General features: G+C 34.0%; 1 protein-coding gene across 8 annotated transcripts in view; it reads right to left on the bottom strand.

Moving 5' to 3' along the window:
- Window positions 1–25,508, bottom strand: part of CCDC91 (coiled-coil domain containing 91) — a 405,594-nt gene that overhangs the window by 269,523 nt on the left and 110,563 nt on the right. For 7 of the 8 annotated variants that reach the window (XR_003791182.1, XM_029206060.1, XM_029206066.1 and 4 more), the window contains exons 4-6: window positions 10,338–10,498; window positions 9,226–9,429; window positions 8,373–8,477 (exon numbers count right to left, since the gene is read on the bottom strand). Coding sequence is in view for 7 of the 8 variants with exons in the window: in XM_029206060.1 (XP_029061893.1) it covers window positions 8,373–8,477; window positions 9,226–9,429; window positions 10,338–10,498 (470 nt within the window). In the remaining variant the exon portion in view is untranslated. Of the gene's footprint in view, window positions 1–8,372; window positions 8,478–9,225; window positions 9,430–10,337; window positions 10,499–11,385; window positions 11,469–25,508 lie in introns of those variants that run through there. The other variant, XM_029206064.1, reaches the window with a different exon arrangement.

Below are 25,508 nucleotides of genomic sequence, written 5' to 3'. Positions count from 1 at the left end.
AATCTAGTACTAATTCCGTAAAGAGGTAAATATCCTTGGGGAAAGCGTATGTTTAATCTTTGCTAACCCAGATAATTCCCTTTAATAACAATTAACAGTGAGAGAATACTGGGAATATGGTAGTAATGATGGTACAGTTTTCAGATCTCTCAAAATTCCCTCACAAAAACACATAGAGCACCTAAAAAAGTAGGACCAAAAGCTCATACTCATTATCTATCACAAAAATAGATGTCACAGTATCTCTGTGAATGCCAGAATATAAGCAAGTAAAAATAAACCAAGAACAGTCTCAAGATCTGCATGGCATCAGAATCTGGGCAAGAGGAAAGATGAAAGCAACAGGGTATCAGACAGACATGAGAACTCCAGAACAGCTAACAGATACTCACCAGAGAGGTCAGCAGGCCAATATGAGGACAGCAAGTAAGACAGAGGAGCCTAACATTCCAATAAGTACAAGTGGTCCTCAGTAAGGTATCCATGGCCCAGGATACACTGGGTCCAATAAACTTTAAATACTTTCAAGAGAAAGCCCCACATTGAAGAGAAAAAGCTGAGAACAGAGTCCAAATTGACCAAGCCAGAGACAACAAAACAAGGAAGGAAAAGAAGATCAAGTCAAAGTGAAAAAAGGGAACAGAGTCAGAAAATCTACAAATGTTGCCACATCCTTCTAATCTGACAGAAACATTAGAGCACTATACAATCATGAGGGGGAAAAAAACTGCCTTAAATCACTCCTCCAGTTAAAAAGATCAAGAAAACTAATTTCACATAAAAACAAATAACAGAAAATTATGTCAAATGCTATGCAATGTTTTATATAGATAGATAGATAGATAGATAGATGGAACAGTATGACAGCCCTACATAAAATAAAAGCACAGCAGAAATATATATTTTAAAAAGAAGTTTTAAATTCTACCCTCGTATTTCAAACTGAGTTAAAAGACATTATGAAAGTGATAAAGGAGATTACAGAACAATATGAATCATAATTAGAAAAACTCAGAAATGATGTGAGAAATTTCAGAAAAAAATTTTAACAATAAATCATTTCAGAAATGATGACTAAACTAAAAAGAATATAACATTAAATAAGCTAAACTGAAAATACCTTAAGAGAACTGGAATAAGAGAGGAAACACATTTTAGATCAAAAAGAAATGAAGAAAGATGAAAAGGATTCAAGAATAAAGGGTAATACTGAAGACAAAGAGTAACCAATAAACACATAATAAGAGTCACCAGAACAAATAAAACATAGTAAGAAAATAAAACAAGTATTAAATTTATAATTAATAAAAACTCCTGGGCTTCCCTGGTGGCGCAGTGGTTGAGAATCTGCCTGCCAATGCAGGGGACACGGGTTCAAGCCCTGATCTGGGAAGATCCCGCATGCCGCGGAGCAACTAGGCCCGTGAGCCACAGCTACTGAGCCTGCACAGCTGGAGCCTGTGCTCTGCAACAAGAGAGGCCGCGATAGTGAGAGGCCCGCGCACCGCGATGAAGAGTGGCCCCCCCTTGCCACAACTAGAGAAAGCCCTCGCACAGAAATGAAGACCCAACACAGCCATAAATAAATAAATAAATAAAATTTAAAAACGGTCACCTAGCTTTAACAATGATTAATTCATAGTCATTTAAAAAAAAAAATTCCTTGACATTTAGAAGGAGGAATTCAAACTATATATGTATATTAAAGGACACACTGGAAATCTAGGGAAATCAACCTAGAATGACCAATACCAGGACATATTACAGTAAAATTATTTGACTTTAAAGAATAAATTAAAAGAAGAGTAGATGAAATTAAGCAATACTTCATAATAAAAGAAAATGGAATAATATATTTAGATACCCATAAAAAGAAAAAAGAATAAGGAATCTCTTAATGAACCACTATGGAAGGGCCTCCAAGAAATATGCTTCAAAAAGGAAGGGGGGGTCTTCCCTGGTGGTGCAGTGGTTGAGAGTCCGCCTGCCGATGCAGGGGACACGGGTTCGTGCCCCGGTCCAGGAAGATCCCACATGCCACGGAGCAGCTGGGCCCGTGAGCCATGGCCGCTGAACCTGCAGGTCTGGAGCCTGTGCTCCGCAACGGGAGAGGCCACAACAGTGAGAGGTCCACGTACCGCAAAAAAAAAAAAAAAAAAAGGAAGGGGGGAGGTGAATTTTTTAAATAAATAACAAAAGTGCATTTATTTAGTACACTACCATCTGTTTACAGGCATGCCTCGGAGATACTGTGGGTTTGATTCCCAATCCACAATACTAGCCATCATCTGAGTCTTCAGTGAGTCCTAATCTTTTGGCTGGTGGAGGCTCTTGCCTCAGTGTTGATGGCTGCTGACTGATCAGGGTGGTGCTTGCTGAGGCTGGGGCAGCCGTGGCAGTTTCTTGAAATAAAGCAGCAGTGAGGTATGCCACAACGACTGACTCTTCCTTTCACAAATGATTTCTCTGTAGCATGCAATGCTGTTTGATAGCATTTGACCCACAGTAGAACATCTTCCAAAATTGGAGTCAGTCCTCTCAAACCCTGCTGTTACTTTACCAATTCAGTTTATGTAACATTCTAAATCCGTTGTTGTCATTCAACAATCTTCACAGCATCTTCACCAGGAGCAGATTCCATCTCAAGAAACCACTTTCTTTGCTAAACCAAAAGAAGCAACACCTCATCCTTTCAAGTTTTATTATGAGACTGCAACAATTCAGTCACATCTTCAGGCTCTTCTTCTAATTCTACTTCTCTTGCTATTTCCACCACATCTACAGTGACTTCTTCCACTGAAGTTTTGAAACCAAAACATAAAATCTTTATTTTCCTTTCATTTTCCCCCAGGGCTTTCTCAGAATATGGATAATCATTTTTAAAGACAGGTGAATAAATAGGATATCTTCAAGCTATGTGTAATTTGTATTTCTTTCAGTATTCTCTACTACTAAGTAGGACTTCAACTACATTTTGGGTTAGCTATGCAGAACTGGTTAATTCCTCACATACCAGGTTATCAAGTTAAATGCTCAAGGTATCAAGACATTGCTCTAATGCCATAAAGCATAATTACTACAGTAGTCTCTGGCTAAGGGCCCAACTTTCCAACACCTGACTAGTATTCACTTTAAAACAGTACACAAAAATATTGAGAATAGTATCTATTCAAAATGATGTAATGTAACCTTTGAAATCAGCAACAGAACACAGATAATACTCTGAAGCAGTATAAATCCATTTATGAGATCAATTTAAAGTCCTCTGAAACACTGTGTTTTCACATCACTTTTTTTAAATTAAATTCTCAAACTGAATAATCAACATACTATAACTAAGAGACATTTCAATAGGAAATGGCATTTGGAAGCACAGACCCAACCTTTAAAAAGTTTGTTCAGGAAATTCCCAAAACTAGCCATAGCTACCAAAATACCAACAACTATCAGAGATGATAATTTAACAATCAGCTGCATCTATTAATTCAACTTGTTAAAATGTGGCCACAGTATGAAATGTACAGTCTGAGAAGCTTCCAAGTCTCTTCAGTGCTCGTCACAGGTGTGGATGTACTTGCTATGAGTCAGAGACAAAAGACAAAAGAGATTGGAATCCAAGTTGTACTAAGATGAGCTCTCTATTCATGTTTCCTGAAAAGTCCTTTAAATAGCTACCGCTGACACATGGAGCATGATTCACTTTTCTTCCTCTGCTTAGGCTCACACCCTGAATAGCACAGGAAAGGAGAGGTAGTGCACACCCCCACTGTACTGCAGAGTTCACAGTATTCCTTATTTCCTTCTGTTATGGGCACATTCACACCGCTCCACCTAACCTGGTAATTAGACCATACCACATAAAACCACACTGTTAGAATTCTCTATAATAGTTAATGTTGCTCTTTTAAAAAAGTTTTAAGGGTTTTACAAACATTCCATTTATTAATTACTCCATCTCGTGTCAGATTAAAGTATTGACAAAGGCACACCCAACACTGGTCTAAGAGGAGGTAGATTTCTTACAAAATTGAAAATTCGAGCACTATATTTTGATACCATGTGAAAATACTTGGATTTTTCATGGTGATGAATAGGTATGAATTTTGTTTGCTTTTTTTTCTCTGTATTGTCCACGTTTTCCACAATAAACCTATTATTCTTATAAATATACAATCATACTAACATTTTTTAAGGAGAAAGGCTTCTCAGTCAATTTAATCCAGTCTTATCAGGACTATTTTTTGTACTCCTGGATATTTTGCTTTATTTAGGATACCATAGAGAGGCAGGCACCAATATATTATCCCTGTCATCAAAAATAGCAGAAAAGAAAACTTTTTCTATTTCATTAAGCTCCACAAATATTTAGAAGACCCGTATGCTATATATGTCTTAATATAAAAAAGATGTGGATTGCCATAGTCCACAGAAAATACATGATAAATATATTGACTTTCAAATATCTGAGGGATGACCTGCAGACCATAATTCAAGCAAGAAATTTAATATATATTTTCATGATTTAAAAACTTACTTTTGCTAAAATTTCATCCTACATATATTTAGCATAGAGTGGCCTCCTTTGATACTCACAAATTTAATCACATCTCTTATTCCTAAGAAATTATTAGATAGAACCAACTTTGTACCAGTTTTTTAAAAAGGCTATATACCCAGAAAGAAATGAATTACATAAAGGTCAAACAGTGACGGTCAAGATTTTCTAAATTCTTAATGATCAGGTACAATACAATTTAAATATATTTATTAAAAATACATTTCCAGGAAGTCTAACACATATACCTATTTATGCACAAACTTGGTAAGTATAAAGTAGATATAGAGATTTATGGATTATCTCACAAACTGAGTTATGCATATTTTTATTTTCCCCTCTTCTATCTACAAGGACTCTATGAGTTGATTACTTAAGCTGTTTTCCTTAAAAACTTTACTCAAAATACCTGCTTTAGATTAATGTATTTTAAGCTTGAATTAATTTTCTGCTGTAGCTACAATAAAGAATATTTAAAATTTAAAATGTTCCTTTTTATTTCACTTCTAGACTAAGATGAAATAGATGCACTTCTCCCTATTTTTCTCAAGAAGTACAGCTAAAAGACCTGGACATTATCTTTAAAACAAATGTAAGAAGACTGCAAAGGGGGACAAGAAAGCAGACCACCTGCGGACTTGAGGAACCAAGGAATGACACAGCAGCAAATTTTGTGAGTTTTCTTTTAGCCTCCTATATCCCAAACTAGGTACTGGAATGACCAGCAACCAGGAAATTCCAATGGGCACAAACACAAACAGCCCCAAGGAAAGCTATCCCTCTCCATCCAAAGGTCCACAAAAGGGGCAACCTAGCAGAACAGATAACTGGTAGATAATAAGTGCTCTATGAGAGCCAAACCCCACGGAAAAAAAAAAAAAATGTGATCCCATCTCCAGCTCTATGAGCAAAGGCCAAAATGCTAAACCCAGACTCTACCCTCACCCAGCAGGGACATAGAAACTAAACAGTGTGCCTGCCTTTGAGTTCAATTTGTCTACTAGACCTCCTAGTACACTTTTATATCACTTATTTGGCCAAGGTGATAAAATACTCCCTAAGTTAGTTTACTCTTTTTTCCACATAGTATAAAAAGGAGAGAGGTCCTTTTTGGTACTGAAGTAAAATCACCTAAAAAATGTTTTCTTGAGACGTACTGTTTCTAGTAAAAGGAAAGTATTTTTAAATTGAATATTAGTTTTGAAGACTCAAGTTGTTACTCTTAGATTACCACTATTAATAGTAAAAGCAATAAGACAACAATGATAATGTCACTAGGCGTTTACATTGGTTTTCACTATGGAAAGCTCAAAATATTGTATACCAGGTGTTAGATGGTCTCTCAGGTATGTTATTGTTCCCATTAACAGATTGAGAAACCGAATTTGCAAAGGTATCTGTCTCACTAACGGGCCCAGAATAAGTCACTCAATGTAGAGAGAAGAAAACACAAAGTTCCAGTAATCAGTACTGAACCTTCCAATAAGCACCCTAATTCCAAGTATGGAGCTATAAATGTGGCTGTACACAATGTAATTAGCCCTTGGGCAGCAGGGTGCATTATATTAGTGAATTCATTCATTCATTCAGGAGTATTAATTGAGCCCACATTACATGCCAAGTATTGCTCTAGGCACTGGAAAGTTCCCATCTCATGGAGCTTACACTCTGGGGAGGGTAAAAGAACAAATAAACAAATCAAAATAAAATAACAATTGTTATGAGGAGGGGAGAAAAAAGCAAAGAAAGGGGGCTAGGGAATGCTGAGCATGTACACAGGTTCTTATTTTCTATAGCATAGTCAAAGAAAGCTTCCACAAGAAGGTACCATTTGAGCAACTTTCTAAAGGAAACTAGGGTTCACTGAGAGTTGTTAAAAAGTATAATTTTCAAAAAGTTAAAATGTGACTCATATAAATATAAATGAAACACATCAAAGACTTACACTACTCTTTATTAATAAAAGAATCATTTATGTTAACAGAAGGAATCAGATGTTAAGACTGGTTCAAAGAACATTTGAATAGGCATACGAATAGAAATTTTAAATAACGGAGTGTTAGACCAAGCAAGAGTGCTAGATGGAGATAATGTCTAATGAACGTCCTACAGGGCAATAAACACTATTCTTTGAAATTCTAACAGAGAGATATTATTTGCACCTCTTCTGTGAAAAAAATTAATTAACGTGTAATGTCAATACAACGGAGACTTTTAATCAACAGTAAACAGTGAGTCACATTCACAGTGTGACTACATTCTTTTAAATAATTCTTGAGTAGGTCTAGTAAGTAATGCCCTCATAGGACACTGAAAGAACATACTGCTCACCATTTTCCTTGTTTTCAAGTTTTACATTTTTTAAACAAGGCCATGCAGATATCTGCAGGAAGAGCATTCCAGTCAGAGAAACTGAATGAATCACACACTTGTTTCCCTCCACTCACCACTCCAACAGGCAAGGAATGCCCTCAGTAACACAGACTCACACATTCGCCTGGACCTTATTATGAATTCAGTGTAAGTAAATAGCTGGGGGCGAACTGGAAAAGTTGGAGAAGCCAGAAGATTTACACTGAAAGGAGAATGATAGTTGAGGTTGGGAAATGATTTGACTCACATTTTTTAAAAACACTACTCCACCTGCTGAAATAAAGACTCATTAAGGGAGAAGAGCACGGGTAGAAGCTAGAAGGCCACTTAGGAGACTATAAAAACGATCTAGGCAAATAAACAAGTAAATACATAGTTTGTCAGATGTGAAAAGTGCTATGGAGAAAAATAAAGCAGAACGTGGGAAGGCTGGTAGGGGATGTCAGCATTGTTTGGAAAGGTCTCCCTTGATAAGGTGATTATGTGCACGGAGACCTGAATGATGTAAAAAAGTAAACAATGCAGAAAATTGAGGGACCAGTGCTCTAGACATAGGGATAAAGCAAAACGATTGAAGAGAAAGAATCAGGTAAAAGACAGGGAGGAGGGACACAAAAAAATGGAGGGCCTTGCAAACCATTTTAAGGACTTACTTGACTTTTAGTTTGGGTGAGGTGAGAAGCCATTGAAGGTTTCCAAGCAAAGAAATGACATGAGCAGCTTTAACTATTAAACAGATCACAGTGGCTGTCATGTGGAGAATGGTCTGTAAGTGGGCAATGACAGAAGCAAAAAAGATTAGAATAGAAGATACTTCAGTATTCCAAGGGAGAAATAAGGATGGCCTAGAATAGGCTGGCAGCAGTGACCATAATGACAAACAGTCGAAACCTGGATATTTTGAAGGTACAGCCAACAGGTTTTGCTTAAGGAACAGACACGGGGTAAGCACAAAAAGGAATAAATGTGGGTTTCAGCTTTAGCAACTGGAAAGACAGAACTGCTATTTCCTGGGATGGGGAAGACTGCAGAAGAAACAAGTTTGTTAAGGAAATTTGAGGAGAAGACGAGGTGACATTGATTACAAACAATTTATGAAAAAGGTTAAGTATCTCAGTTTGGTGTTTATACGATTCTAAGCTCTTTTCAATTGTAATCACAATAAGAAAAATTGGAATGTCTAATTTCCAAATTGAGAAAATCATCAGAAACAGAATATTTTTCGCCAGGCTGAGTCTGAATCAGCTAACCTGCATGGCCTCTCAGGGATTCGTGCTCCTCAAAATGGCATTTATCATTAATTTCACACATTAGTCAGTATTTTACATATTTAAGCAAGTATCTGATGCTTCGTTCATAAAGTTTTCATTGAGCACTTTTTGAAGTTATATTACATGCTTCATCAAAAGGCCTACATACTAAATTTATAATTCACTGTTTTTACCTGAAGTTCTTTGTATCTATCTTGAAAAGAAATGGCCTCTTGCTCTTTTTCTTTAAGGAAATCTTTTTCCAAGACACTATGTTTTCCCATCAATGATTCCACATCCTAAAAGAAAAAAATCCAAGCATAAATTCTGTAATATTTAAAGGCATAAAATATATTCAGTTTTTTCAATGAACATATTTAGAAAATATCTGGTAAGGAAAGAACCCACCAGAAGTATGGTTTTCAAAGTTCAACAATATTATAAAACGTATGCTTCACTCTCATTCCCAGACCAATATCAAACACTGATATAACACTAACACTGCTATAACACTAAAATTATTCATGCTAATAAATAAATAAAAGCATCTAAACTAATTATAAACAACACTCTACCTATACTTTCTATAAATTTGCTAAGGTCTTTTTATAGAGATATTTGTAGGAAACAGAAATGAGAACACATAAATAATTTACTAAAATAGCTGTATTTCTAAGCAATCTTGTCAAATATCCCATCATGTCTGACTTCTCATAGGGACAAATGAATATTACAGATCTTCTAACGTACATAAGAAATACAACACTACCTGCTTTCAAAGTAAATAAAAATAAACCAGAAGGAAAGCATTCATTAGCGAAAAAAAAAATCTAGTAAAAGATGTCCATATCTTTAAAAGTACACCTTTAAAACTAGAAATTTCTTATCAAAGACTTTCGTAAGAGATAAGCTTGTATGACTGATTTAAACCTACAGCCAAAGAGCATAATAGCTTTTCCACTGCTGAATTTTTAATCAGAAGTTGGGATTATATATTTCCAGTATCTGCAATTCAAACATTTATTTTTTAGGCAAATGTAAATATACCTTTTTAATTCTCTGTTTTTCTTCTTCAGATACTTTGAGTTTCATCTCCAGACTTGAAATTTTCTGCTGAAGCTGTATGTTTGATACATTGGCTCCAGGATCCTCAGAATCATCCACAAGAGCAATTGTTCCATTACTTTTCTCCTCAGTTAAACCCAACGGAAAAAGTGAGATATCCAGATGAGTGTGTGTTGATTGCTGAATCTAAACCACATTAAAAAAAAAAAAAAAAACACAAGAGGGGAAAGTTTACACTGCACCAAGAAGGAAAACATCCAAAGGGCACCAGAAACCACATTTGGAAATTAAGTTGTAGCAAAGGTTCCGAAATTATTTCACCCTTTAAGTAAACCTACAGAAGACCTCAAACTATTACAACAACCTGATCTTTGCAATAAGAAACAAAATTTTCTGTAAACTTCAGAGTTTAAAGCATTTATTATTTTCCAAGCAAAGCATTAAAAACTTAAAACTTTTTCTTGAGAGTGTATATTAAGTATAAATACATCTGATACCAGTTCTTGAATTTACACACACTCAGTATTTGTTTATATACTAAGTTATAAATCAGATTTTAAAATTTATCAATAACCACTAATTAATCATCACTTTCTAGTAAAGATAACGGGTGACTCAAGATTGTATACAGCACTTTGGAAATCTGGAATAACTCCAGCGTCTAGCACGAGGCCTGAATCGATAAATATTTGAATGAATAAATGCTATGACCGCTGTGTTTTTGGTCTTATTCTAAAATTGAAATGAACACTCTAATACTTGAAAACATATGGTAAGCTTCCCTGAAAAGAGAAATCGTTTTTTTGTAATTATTTTCCTTTTTGCAGTTCACGATCTGCAATGCAAAACTAAGTCAACTTTAATAAAACATATTTGGTTTTCAAACAGTATTTTGGTAACTAACACTGCTTAAATACCTTGCAATTGTGCCACAAAACAAACACAGTATTCAGTTTTTAGAATTCTAGATATTAACCTCAAAGTTAGAGTATCTACAGGAGGGGGAAAAAAATGGAAATCAGGAAATCTTCAATTAAATCAGTATGCAATTTTTTAAGTAGGCAAAGTTCCTATAAAAATATGCTTGTCTTTACCTGTGCTTTAGGAAAAGTTTGACTGACAATGCTATTGTCTGCATGTGTATTCTCCGGTGATGAAATGATGGGCTCAGAAGAGAGGCAGCCAACCGAAGGAGAAGTGTGGTCATGGTCCAATACAATCTCAGGAGAGGCTGGAGAAAGATGGACTCCAGATACTAAAGGAAAACAAACAAAACAAAACAAGGATCATTAAAGGGAAAATAAAGAACAGGTTGAAGGGAAGAAAGAGAGTAGAGGGAGGGAAAGAAAAAGGGGTAAGGAAAGTAAAAGCAATGAGATAGAAAATGAGGATTCTATGACTATTTTTCAGGGATTTTTATCTGAGATCTAAAACTAGTGTTTCTAAATTGAACAGGACATTTCCATGTGAGACCCAAGCAAACAAAACAACTTAATAATGTCTTAATGTCTACATACTAACACATTACCATAAGGGGTGCATTTGCAACTCAGAGACATTATTCAAATATATTATTTACCTATTCAATTAGTTAAGAAAAAGCACTAGCATGCCTACCAGTGCCAAACACAGGCACTAGGTACTGAGGAGACAGCAATGAGCAGGACACGCATCCATGTACTCAGTGACCTTATGACCCAGGAGGGAAGTCAAATGAAATACTTATGACAATAAAGCGAGCTAAGGGGAAGAACAATGACGTTAAAATAGCTAATCCACTGTCTCTGTGTTAATTTCTTCTTTTACAACAGCAAAAGATTTTTCATGTTAAAGTCAATTTTAGTTGTTTCCACATAAAAATAATGTTGAAATGCAACTCTGTAATTAGTTTCACAACAAAATATTATTAGATTGTGATTAGGGTTCAAATACAAAGGTCACAAAAGGAAAGCCAATTCCAAACATGAAATAAGACAAAAATATTGATGATGGCAAAATAAACAGATATTACTTTATTTTCAAACGTTCTTTCTAAAAATTCAAATGCATTTGTATTGTGTGTTTTAAAGTTTAAGAAGAGTTAATTAAATCATTTTTAACAGTAAATCATTTATACGTTTTGACTTTCTAAGTTATAAAGACCTTTATTCCACATTGGCATCAGTAGCAACGTCAGTGAAGTTCTACCATAAATTCTGGAAGGCAGCTCACAATGGAAATTGCATTTTTCCCTGAAGAAAGACATTTATAACGTCATTAGGTATTAACAAACTAAGGAATGTATCAATTTTTTATTGGTACCATATAGGATTATTTAATTATCTTATATACACTTTCATTGTGTAGCAGTATTGTGTTTTTCAAATACTATGTGCCATACTGGATAAGGTATTGTAGCTTCTCCCACAAGCATTTCACTATTTTAACTAAAATACAGAAAACGGGAATTTCAACCCATGTTTGTACTTTACTTATCTTTTTCAGAAATTTTTGCTAATCTTCACTATTCTATATGCTAACAGATTTCCCTAAAATGTCAAAATATTCTAACTTCTAATTCTAAATTACAATTATACCAAAAATATTACTAGTTAGTTTTTAAAGGAATGAAAATAAGTACTATAGTATAGTGAAGAGGCATACAGCCTTATGATTAGAGCACAGACTCTGAAATCATATTGCCAAAGCAAGTGTACAACATCTGGCAAGTTTACTTAACTTCCTTCAGTTTCCTCATCTGTAAAACTAGCATAGCGGTGCTGATGAGGTTTTAAATGACTAAAATATGCAAAGCTTTTAGCATTGTGCTGAAATTATTTTCATCATAATTTCAAAGACTGTTAAAATTTGTTGGACAAGTATGTTTTACTTCCAGGCATAAAGGGTATGTGTGACTATGATCCTATGTTCAAGAAACCCTTAAAAATATCATTCTGATCCACCAGCTGAACATTTTAACATCTCTTTATGTTATTCACATTTATAGCCATAATCTAAGACAAGATGTCATGTTGTCATGAGTTAAATTCTCATTCTGTAACATTACATGTTCAAGTATGCCATATTAAGAAAAGAAAGAGGGAAAGAGGCTAGAATAAAGGAAGGAAGGGGGAGAAAGGAAAGAAAAGAGATAAATAAGGGGAAGGCAAAGGGAGAGGTTGAGGGAGGAAAGTAGGGAGTGGGAGGAGGCCCCCTCACCCTCACACTTCCCACTAGTTACCACTATCATACTTTCCCTTCTTAACCAGATTTCTTGTCTCCATTTGCTTCTTCCTCACCCAACCCTCATCATGCCACTAGACCCACTTTTTATGATATTAATTTTCCTTTCAGGTATTATTAAGTCAAATGAACACTTCTTATTTTATCTTCCTTTAGTTCTCCAGAGCACATAATACTAATGACTCTCCCTTTTCCCTGAAACTCTTCCCTTGGCACCTGTAAGCCACTATATCCTAAACTCCTCCTAACATTTTAACTTTTTTTTTCTTGTTTCCTTTTCAGGCTCTTTTCCACTCAGTCTTAATTTCATTGTTTCCTACACCCTCTGATCTTCTCAGTGTTCACATTATTCTTACCACTTTCAGAACCCATTATTTAAATTATCACCTATAAGCTAATGACACCGAAATTCACATTTCTAGCACAAACCACTCTACAGACCTCCAGATCCATATGCTCACCTAACTACCAGACAGTCCATTTAGCTGTCTCGTACATTCCTCAGACTTACCCATCATCTTACATAAACCTGCTTTGCTTCATGTTAATGGTATCTCAATGAACCATTTGCCCAAGCCAGAAATGATACCACCAAGTGCCAACTTCACTCCAGTCACACTGTGCTACTTACAGTTCCCTGATTATGCCGTACTGTTCAGTACCTCCATGACCTCACAATATTACTGCCTAAGTGAAAGCCATAGCTGTGGAATCAGAAATGGATTCAAATTTGAACAATAACAACTTACTTGTTATGCAGCAAATTACACAAACCCCTCTAAGCCACAGTTTCCTGTAATCAAAGTGCTGAAATAATACCAACAAACTTTTCCAGGAATCTTTTCACCTACTCCGTTACCCATCCAACCACAATACAATTTTAATTTTCCACTGTCAAGATATTACAGATTTCTAAGAAATAATAATGAAAACATTACATATCTATGGGATACATTTAAAGCAGTTTAGAAAAAATCTAGATCCTTGAACACTTCAATCTAAAAAATGAATTAAATTTCCATCTCATAAACTAAAATACGAATAACACAGAAAACTTTAAAAGCACATTAAAAAAATAATAAAGATAATGCAGATGTCAAAGATTAAGAAAATAAAGCAGATCTAATTAATCAAAATCCTGAATTTCTAAGAAAATCAAAACAGTAGTTAATTTATTAACAATAAAAGGAGAAAAGTACAAATAGATAAATTAAGTGACAAGAGTAACATAATAATTAAAACAGAAGAATTTTTTTAATCATAAATCCTCTACAGACTTCTAGGTAAATAGGTTTGAAAAATCTAGATAAAATGGGCAATTCTCCACAGAAACATAGTTTATAAAAGTTGATTGGATTAAAGCTAAAAAATTCTTTAAAAATATATAATTTCCTTGGGGAAAAAATAAAATTATGAGGCAACTACCCTATAGATAAAGCATTTCAAGAGGATTTCCAACAGGAATTCGAAAAATGAATAATCCCAATGCTCTAAAATTATTACACAGCATTGAAAATGAAGGGAAACTTCATTAGCATTACATAACATTAACATAACATTGATAGCTAAGCCTGATAAAGACAATACAAAAACAGAACAATTAAAGATTTTTAGAGTATTGCTTAAAAATAATTAGGTAAAAGTTCTAAATAAAATATTAGTAAACAAAATCTAGCACCATATTGAGAAAATGATATGCAATGAATGAGTCAGGTTTGTTCCAGGAATGCAAGGTTGGCTCACTATTAGGGAATTCATTAATATAACATTCCACATTAATAGACTTAAAGAGAAAAATAGCGTAACTAGCTCTAAGGCTGAAAATGCTTTTGATAAAAATCAAACACCTGTATTTGTTAAAAAAAAAACACACACTCAAATAGAAATTGATGCATACTTTCTTAAGATAAAACATACAGACCTCACTCCTAAAGTTAATTAATGTTAATTAATGAATGAAAATTAATTTTCAGTTAATTAATGAAAAAAATCTATAGGTGTTTCCTCTAAGATCAGGAATAGTGTAAGGATGCCTACTATCTCCATACCACCTAACACTGCACTCGCTAAAGCAATGTGGTTAGACAAGAGAAATTAAATGGAAGCGTAAAAATAAGAAAAGGAGGAAAACTACACCTCATGTTCCTACTAACTCAAACAATAAACACATTCAGTAAAGTAGCAGGATATTAACTTAATGAACAGAAATCAATAGCATTCATATGTAAAAACAATAACAATTTAGAAGATATGATGGTAGCAAAAATATTATTTTCCATAGCAACAAAGAAGATAAAATACTTAAGAATAAATTTAGCAAGAAACATGAGGAAACCTTTAAAACATTTCTGAAAGACTCAATGGTAGACCTGAACAAAGGTAAAGACCCTTGTAATTGGATAGGTAGGGCAACTAAACATCATAAAGATGCCAATCCTCCCTTAGTTAATTTATAGGCCTAATAAAATTCCAATAAAAGTAAATAAGCTTTTTTTATAATGGAGCTAGACAAATGGACATTAAATATCACATGGAAAAAGTAAAATGCAAAAACATAAAAAAGAAAAAGTATAAGGAGGATACTCACCCCTCTTATTCAAATAAACTATAGTAAAACATACTACTAACCTTATTAAGATATACTGTAATAAATTATGTTAAAACAAATAAACCCTTTATAATTAAAACAGTGTATTTATTTGGTGCAGCAATAAACACATCAGAAGAGTATACCAGAAAGTCCAGAAGTAGAGCCATGTATACGTGAAACTTAAGTATATGACAAAAGTGGTATTTCAAATTACTGAGGTAAAGATGGGCTTGTTAATAAACAGTGCCTTAACAACTGATTAGCCATTTGGAAAAATCTGAAATTAGACTCATATCTCACATTAATAACAAACCAAAAAAAAGCTACAACTGGATTAAAAAATAAGCCATATAAGTATAAACAAAAATATGAGATCATGTAAGTACATTATCTTGGGTATAAGAAACGCCTTTCTAACTATGACTCAGTTCCAGACACACTAAAAGAAAAGACTGACAAATCTGACTACAGAATACATAAAAACATTTTGTCTGTCAAAAACTATCTTAAATAAAATCAAAAAACAACTGACAAACTAAAAAAAAAAAGATATGTTAATATATATCACAGATAAGGACTAATATTCCTAGTATATAAAGAACATTTAAAACTTGGGGGAAAAAAGACTGAAAAATATGCCTATAGAATAACAGGCAAAAAATGTGAACAGACAATTCACCAAAAAGAAAATATACAAATAGCCCTTAAATACATGAAAAGACACAGACGCATGCATCTACTTGTTTGTTATAAAGGAAACAGGAAGGATGAAGCCAAAACTAGAGAGACTGATAGGTGGAGGAGAGGTAGAATGAAGTGGAAAGACAGAAGAAATGAATTGTGGGAAGTATCTCTTGTCTGAGTGTAGTTTTGTAATATGGTTCTGAGTTTTGGAGCCACGTTAGTGTTTCACATACTCAATAAAATAAAACTGAAATCAAGAGGCAGGGGAATAGGAGAATCGAATCCTAAAATGGAATACGAAGAACAGCAATTGAACCATATTTCAAATAAATAATATAATCACATTAACTAAGGAATGGGGGTGGAGGGTGAAGGGCAAGAACCAACCTAGGTTACTTTGGAACGCAGTATTTTGGCTATATTGCCTCAGGAAAAGAACAAAAAGAACACTAAATAAATAATGATAAGCAGAAGAGGAAAGGGAAGAAAAAAGGAGAGAATGAGGAGGAGGGAAAGAATAAAGATAAAGCAAACATTATAAAATGTCAACATTTGAAGAAAGTGGATGAAGGGTACATAGGAATTATTTGTCTATTTCTTGTAGCTTTTCTGTAAATCAAAATCAAAAAGTCAAGAGGAATGAGCAAAAAAGAAAAATAGAAAAGAAATCACTCATGAGGGGGAAAATAGCTTGTCTCAACAAAAGTCTCCCCTATGCAAAGCTGCTGAATACAGACTTGGTATCACTGAAAACATGTGTAAGAATACTCCTAGCAGGAATGTTCATAACAGCAAATAAGTGACAACACCTGAATACCTGCTGACAGTCAAATGATTAAATGAGCTGTGGGAATGTTAATAATATTCTAATTAATAAATTAGAATATTTTATACCAGTGTAAGTAAAAGAAATATATGTATATGCAACAACACGGGTAAGTCCTGAAAACATAAATTTGGGTGAAAAAAAGAAAACTGCAGGTGTGGTTGCACAGTATTAACCCATTTTTATAAGGCACATAAACAAGCAAAACTCTTTAGAGATATACATATATATACACACATATACAACAAATTTTTTTTTTACAAAAGCAAGGAAACTGTAACAAAAATTTAAGCCAGAGGTTCCCTCTGGGGGAAAACACAGGGATAGGACAGAAGAGGATTATTAGAGTTGGTCATGTTCTGGTTCCTAAGTTAAATAGTAGATTCATGAGGCAAATTTTTAAATATAACAAAGAAAAAAATAATTACACATGCTTAAAAATATAATTCTGAAGACCTCTTGTTTCATTGCCCTTCCTGGTTGTAGTACTCAAACTCCATGAGCTATACTATCCCACTGATCAAAATCTGCTCTGGGTAAATAAGACAGGAAAAAAGTCTAATCCAAACTAAATACTAATAGGGACCAACCAGTGTACTCAAAGAAATGATGCTTTTGTGAAAAGATATCAAGAATCTGCAACAGACCAGTAAATATTAGATTTGGAGGTACAAGCCTTAATCATATCAAAACTTATTTCAGACATAAGGAAAGTTGAACCTAAAATGCCTGGAATTTACATGTACTTTCAACTTATGAGACATTAGTGAAATTTTCAGGAATTTTTTTAAATTTGGTAATATAAAGGTTCACTGAACATATTATAATTCACATCCTATTTTAAAAATAAAATGAGAAAACAAATGAGTAGTGCTGTGAAAGAAAAGAGAACATATAAATGTATTACCCTCTAAATGGAAACTAGATTTTTCAGTTAAGCCTCTAAAGTTTTTCTCTATGCTAGAAGTCACACTATCCAATAACAGTAACTCACCCAAAAAAAGAAAATCCACATTCATAAATACTGTCTACATATACATACCCTAAATATAATTTAGTAATAAAGATGGTATACATGTTTATACATGTTTGTTTAACAATGGGAATTTTTAAGCTTAATGACGAAAATTACAAATTCAATATGTAAAATATAATTATCTTCTCATCTAGAAGAGAAATTACAATTTTTAATGTTTCAAACTGCTACAGTATTCTTTGGTCTATTAAAAGTTGACTGGTGTCAGTCTATGCCCAAAAATCTTTAAATTCAGAAGATCAAGCATACCCAACAGCACCAATTTCTGTAAAAATTTAGCCAACACTTTTTAAGAAGTAGAAATCTACAGAATTTTGTTTCTTTGGGTATTTTGTTTCTTTGCTTGCTTTTAGTCTTAAGCAAGTGTACAGACACAATTTGCTTCATTTCAAATGTGAAATCCTAGGTTTTCTAAGACTTAGAGGATACAAGGTCATCATATGTTCCTTCCTTTAGAGCTACAAAGCTAACTAAAAGTGCACTGAATGGCACTTCTTCATCTCTAACTTTGTAATGGTAATTAGCATAGTCATTGGGCATATCATTTTTCATTGACAGACCTCTTCTAAAACACAAAAAAAGCACACTAAGTCAGAACACCACACAAACAAAGAAGCACCAAGTTTCCAAATAGTATGCAATTTTTTTTCCAGTAATTCTGCCTGTGGTCAACTCTGCTTTGTTTACATAAGCATAACTCTTATAAAGTCTAAACAAGAAACAGGTGAAAATATCCATGTACTTTTAACTATACCCAAGGAAATCTGTTTATATCTGTTAATAGTTAATTCAACAGGAGAATACCAATACAGTGATAATGATTTTTACAACTTTTAACTTAGAAAATATTTTTGATGTTTAATTTCCATTTAATGATTCTCTTACCTAGCCCAGGCTCCCTTTTTCAACATTCTTTCATTTATATGAAAAACAAAGAATATGTAAGAATTGAAGAAGATCTAAACAGTATATCTAAATATGAAGATCTGTTAGTAAATACAAAATAAATGGATGAATTTTTTTAACTGACAAAAAACAGGGTAAAAGTCGCTGTTTAGAAAAGTATTACCTCTTTATAAGAAAGGCTCCCTATAGGAAATGCCCTTTGATTAATAATTTAATGGATAAATGTAATTCAATGGATTCAAGATATATCTAGGATACCTAGGTTAGAGATTTAAAGAGAAATATATAATAGCTTTAAAAAGACTGAGGTAGGATCATAAGGAACAGAAATGGTCACATTCTTAATAAAAGAGGGATCACGTGATTGATTAAATTACCACCATTTTAGTTATTTTTAATTACTTTCCAGAGTATTCTACAAATAAAGGCTCCCTCTCTACTTGATTCTTTGAGGAATAATAGTGCTTCTCTAAGGGCTGTTTAGGCAACACTATATACCAAAAATTTTAGTGAGCAATTTTTAGAATTACACAAATGACTAAAGAAACTGTTTTAATTTCTAAAACAGACAGGTAGAGGGAAAGTCCTCATAATCCATTGCTGGCATGGTCAACAAAAAATCATACAAATATAATTTTTGAACAGGAAAAGAAAAAACTGTGCTATTTAAATCACCACTGCTTCTTTATTATCATACCAGGAAGAAAATCCCACAGCACCCCAAAAAATAAATAAAAACAGGAACTAACAAAATATAGACAGCATTGTATAATGAGTTTAATAAGTTTAAAGAATATGGAAGAAATATTTCAAAATCATATATCTTTAGGCCAAGTTGCTATCTAAAATCTGAGATTTTCCTTTTTTTAATCGCTTGCTCATAGGCAAACATAGGCAAGTTCTAAGCAATTTCCCAAGAGGAAGGAAAAAAATGCTATCACAACTTAAAGTAATATGTTAAAGTGATATGCTAAAGAAGTTTTTGGTTCCTCAGTCTATGGAAACTGGATTCTTATGACTTCTTTTAGATAACAAAAGCAAAGGCAACTAAAGCAAAAATAACCAAGTGGGACTACATCAAACTAAAACCTACTAAATGGGAGAAAATATTTGCAAATCATATATCTCAAAAGGGCTTAATATCTAAAATACATAAAGAACTCATATAACTCAACAGCAAAAAAAGAAAAATCTGATTAAAAAATGGGTAGAGGATCTGAATAGATATTTTCCCAATGAAGACATACAGATGGCCAATAGGCACACTGGCCACCTGTATGTCCAAAAGGTGCTCAACATCACTAATCGTTAAGGAAATGCAAATCAAAACTGCAATGAGATATCACCTGTTACAATGGTTATTATCAAAAATACAAGAAATAACAAGTGTTCGTGAGGATAGGAAGAAAAGGGGACCCTTGTGAACCACTGGAGGAAATGTAAATTGATGCAGACACTATGGAATACAGTATGGAAGTTTCTCAAAACATTAAGAATAGAACTACTGTATGATCCAGCAATTCTACTTCTGGGTATTTACCCAAAGAAAACAAAAATACTAACTCAAAAAGATATATACACCCCATGTTCACTGCAGCATTATTTATAATATCGAAGCTACAAAAACAAACTTAGTGTCCATCAATGGATGAATGGATAAAGAAAACATAATACACACACACAATGGAATATTATTCAGCCATAAAAAAGAAGGAAATCTTGTCATTTGCAACAACATGGATCTATCTTGAGGGCATTATAGTAAGTGAAATAAGTCAAACAAAGACAAATACCTTATGCTCTCACTTATGTATGGAACCTAAAAACAAACAAATGAGCACATGGATAGAGAGAAGCAGAGGGCAGGGGTGGACAAAGTGGGTGAAGGGGTTCAAAAGGTACAAATTTCAAGTTATAAAATAAATAATCATGGGGATATAATGTACAGCATTGTGACTATAGTTAATAATACTGTATGGTATATTTGAAAGTTGCTAAGAGAGTAGATCTTAAAAGTTCTCATCACAAGAAAAAAAATGTATAACTATGTATGATGATGTTAACTTGATTTTATTGTGATCACTTTTGCAATATATACAAATATTACATCATTATGTTATAAGCATGAAACTAATATAATGTTATATGTTAATTATACCTCAATAAAAAATAAAAAAGAAACTTAAAACTTTATTCTACTCATTACAACATGATGAGACACCTAAGGGAGAAAAAGTGTTTGTGGTCTTTTTGGGACTCCTTTATTTATCTATACACTCATTCAAAACACAATTATAGAGTACCACTATATTCAAGACACTGCGATGAAAGATACAACACAAATCTTTTACATCGGAAAATTTATCCTGAGAATATCACATTGGTATTAAAATAATAAATAAATGAATCCTTAGTGGTTAAATACTTAGAGTAAGACTTGCCATTGTTTGTAAAGTTGACATCACTGTTGGAACATCTCAAATATCAAATGATTAAAATAAAACACTAGTATGCTGCACATACTAGGTGTTTAATAAACTAATCTACTCTGGAGAATTTATTTAGACATTTCTTGGAAATAGTGTATATTAATATTTAAATATAATAAAGAAAGATAATTTTCTAAGACAAAGGGTAAAATTTGACTCTCATAGAGATATAAAGTGAATACACGGGAAAGATTTCACTCTACTCATACAATGAGGGAACCAGGTAAATGTTATAACCAGTTCAAAGGAAAAGTCAAAATAGCACAAATTGATGGGAGGTAAAAGAATGCTGAAATGAATTGCAACCAGAAGTGAAACTATTTTTTTCCAAAGAGGAGAAGGAAGTCAATCGAAATTCTACTAGACATAACAAAATTTACATGTCTATCAGTTAACTAAACATATAAAGAGCTGTAAAAATAAAATAGCCCAAAGACAATGGACAGGGCTAGAATCAGATAACCCTGAAACTTATGCTGAACGTAGACAATGAATAGTTTCACTAAAAAAACATTTTTCTTCTACATGACCAAAAGCAGTAGCTCAAGTTTCTGTTAAACTAAGTGAAATGAAGAAAGGGGAGAGAACTGTCATTGACTGCATACATACTTAATGCCAGGTATTGGGCAAAATATTTTGTATGTGTCAACTGATTAGATCCTTAAAATAATAACCATTTTATAAATGAAGAGCCTAAGATCACAGGTTTAATTAGTATGTCCCTGACCTCACAGCTAGGAGATTTCTAGGATCAGAGTTAATGTCAATATGCTTCCAAGGCTCAGTCTCTACTCCAAAATGATTAAAAATACAAGTTAAAATCATGTAGGGTTTGGGGTTTGTGTGTTTTCTAGTATGTAAACAAACAACGAAAACTACAAAACAAGGAAGCAAAATACAGACCACCTAACAGTAAAAGCATAGAGTAAAAAAGAGAGAGGGGAAAACTTAAAAATTTAATAAAACTAATATCCTCAATGAAGTATATACTTAACATGATACCAACAACAGAAGCTACTATTCTGGCTATCATATATACAGTAATTTAACAATGCCAATTAAAAGAATAAAGTAAAACCAGCAGTCCTCAAATAAATTCTTAACTATATCCTACTGCCAATGAAAAACAACACTAATGAAATAGAACTAGTTTAAAGTCCACTTCTGCTCTCCGAGTTAATCAAATGGCGAAGGAGTTACAGTATGTGAATATTAGCAAAATGCAATTCACAATTATTTCTTCTTTCCTCTTTCTTTAAACCTTCACTATAAAGCCTGCCACAATTTCCTTTCTCTTTAAGTGATGGAGATTATTTTCTATTCTTTCTTCTATGTGTACTATTCTTTCCTCAATGGTAAATTTCTTCTTTTACTCTCTGAAAAATCTTCTACTATTCTTACTATTTTCTTTCTATATGCTCATGCCACTCTTGCTACAAATCTTTTTAAACCGTATGTTAACACTTTTGATTAATCATTATGTTTCTTGAAGTTAAAACAGTTTTTCTATTCCTGTTATCTAAATCATAAAACAGAAATATCAATTTAAAATTTTTCGGAGCAACATACTGACAGGTTTCAGTAGAGTACAGCATAACTCCCATTTGCGAGAAGTTGGTCTAGCCTCCTAAGATGAAATAAATGGCCCCGTAACAATTTTCAGAGTTTACACAAAATGAGTATCATTGTATACAAATGGAACCGTTCACTTTAGAGAGATTGGGGAGTATTTTCCCCACGTTTAAGCTGAAGCATCTGTACTATACCAAATAGCATAGTATATTTAAGTACTCCCATTAAAGTAATACAGCATCTACATGACTATGTGTATAATACATGTACGTGGCTTTTATAAACTTTATAATCACCCTAATTTTTCACAACAGCAGACCAGTCTACTTTTTATCAATACGATGAATATACTATTAAAAAGAAACTTAGGATAGCAACATATTCTTAGAGATAGATATCTAAAGCCATATGCCAAAACCCAAAGTGGATGTCATTATATTCTCTTTTTTAGAAATTTAAACACAACAGGAGCTATTAGACACCTAAACTCTTAGAATTACCTTCAGGAAATTTTATAGACCCAAATCCAGAAGAAATATGTGGTTTAAGTAAAATTCTATTAGCAGTTTTTCCATTAAAATTAATGAACCATGTGGCTGCAATAAATTGAAAATGGTTGGAAGCCGTAGTTTTGGACTTCCCTGAGTGTGTTAATTCTTATAACTGAATATGTCTGTTTTGAGACCCTAATAGCTGTGCCTATAAAGTCGTTTCAAGAGAAACAACAATTCTTGCGGAGTATATGGATAGCCAAGGTGGGCCTCACTCTCACCTGTGTGTGAAGACCTTGTTTACTTGCATATGAGCTGTGACTTGGGTTGAGGGCATATGCTATGTTTCTATCTTATAAGTGAATCTGATGCCCCTTATGATCTGGTAGTTTTGAGTCAAAGTGTGTAGTTGGAAATATGATGAGGTAGAAGGTCATCCTTGTTACCAGGCAACAGTGCTCATGGATTAAAAACATGAACCTGATAAATAAATTATGTGTTGTCTAGTTTTTCTCTGTAGCATGCAATGCTGTTTGATAGCATCTGACCCACAGCAGAACTTCTTCCAAAATTGGAGTCAATCCTCTCAAACCCTGCTGTTACTTTACCAACTCCGTTTATGTAATATTCTAAATCCTTTGTTGTCATTCAACAGTCTTCACAGCATCTTCACCAGGAGCAGATTCCATCTCAAGAAACCACTTTCTTTGCTAAACCAAAAGAAGCAAGACCTCATCCCTTCAAGTTTTATTATGAGACTGCAACAATTCAGTCACATCTTCAGGCTCTTCTTCTAATTCTACTTCTCTTGCTTCTTCCCCCACATCTGCAGTGCCTTCTTCCACTCAAGTTTTAAAACCTCAAAGTCATCCATGAGGGTTGGAATCAACTTCTTCCGAATTCCTATGAATGCTGATATTTTGACCTTTTCCCATGTAAACTATGTTGTAAACAAATGTGCTGTGTGTCATCCAGGTTGTCTTGTTCTATTTATAAAGCACGGACATAATTCTGAAGGGCCTTAGGATTTTCAGAATGGTAAATGAACACTAGCTTGCACTTAAAGTCACCAGCTTCCACTTAAAGTCACCAGCTGCATTAGCCCCTAAAAACAGTCAGCCTGTCCTTTGAAGCTTTGAAGCCAAGGCAATGACTTCTCCTCTTTAGCAATGTAAGTCCTCGACGGCATCTCTCCCAATAGAAGGCTGTTTGGTCTACAGTGAAAATCTGTTGTTTCGTGTAGCCACCTTCATGAATCATCTGAGCTAGATCTTCTGGATAACTTGCTGCAGCTTCTACATTAGCACGTGCTGCTTCTCCTTGCGCCGTTATGTTATAGAGAGGGCTTCTTTCCTTCAACCTCTGCTAACTTCAGACTGAAATTCTGCAGCTTCCTCACCTTTCTCAGCCTTCATAGAACTGAAGAGAGTGAGGGTCATGCTCTGGATTAGGCTTTGGCTTAAGGGAATGTTGTGGCTGGCTTGATCTTCTATCCAGACCACTACAACTTCCTCCATATCAACAATAAGACACTTTCTCTTTCTTATCATGTCTGTGCTCACTGGAGTAGCACTTTTCACTTCCTCCAAGAACTTTTCCTTTGCATTCACAACTTGGCTAAGTAGTTCAAGAGGACTACATTCCATCCTATCTTGGCTTTCAACATCCCTTCCTCACTAAGTTTAATTATTTCTAGCTTCTGATTTAAAGTGAGAGAGCTGTGACTCTTCCTTTCACTTGAAGACTTAGAGGCCATTGTAGGGTTATTACCTGGCCTGATTTCAATATTATTTTCAATACTGTTGTGTCTCAGGGATTAGGGAGGCCAGAGGAGAGGGAGAGAGATGGGGGAATGGCCTGTCGGTGGAACTGTCAGGGCACACACGACATTTAACGATTAAGTCTGCCATCTCATATGAGCGTGGTTCATGGTGCCCCAAAATGATTACAATAGTAACAAATATCACTGATCACAGATTACTATGACAAATATGATGATAATGAAAAAGTCCGAAATGCTGCAAGAATTACCGAAGTATGACAGAGAGACAGAAAGTGAGCAAATGCTGTTGAAATAACTGTGCTAACACACTTGCTTGATGCAGGGTTGCCACAAATCTTCAATTTGTGAAAAATGCAATATCTAAAACGTGCAATAAAAACAACATATGCCTGTATATGTGTATGTATGTGTGTGTATTGCCACTTGATCTTCACAATCTCTCTTCTGTGCATGTATCATTAAAATTCTATAGATAAGTAAACAGGTACTTGAAAAGCTTATTAACTTGGCCAATGTCACAGAGCAATTAATTGTGAAGCTGAGATTCACAACTAAGTCTATATAATTCTTACTTTAAGACTTTCTAGGTAAATGAAACAGCATATAAAAAGGTATAGGGGACTATCTTGGTGGCACCTGCCACCTGCCAATGCAGGGGACACAGGT

Source organism: Monodon monoceros, unplaced genomic scaffold (genome assembly GCF_005190385.1).
Source record: "Monodon monoceros isolate NGI ecotype Baffin Bay Population unplaced genomic scaffold, NGI_Narwhal_1 Super_Scaffold_6, whole genome shotgun sequence".
Taxonomy (NCBI): domain Eukaryota; kingdom Metazoa; phylum Chordata; class Mammalia; order Artiodactyla; family Monodontidae; genus Monodon; species Monodon monoceros.
The sequence above is the reverse complement of the archived record's forward strand: the minus strand, read 5'-3'. Positions and strand labels throughout refer to the sequence as shown.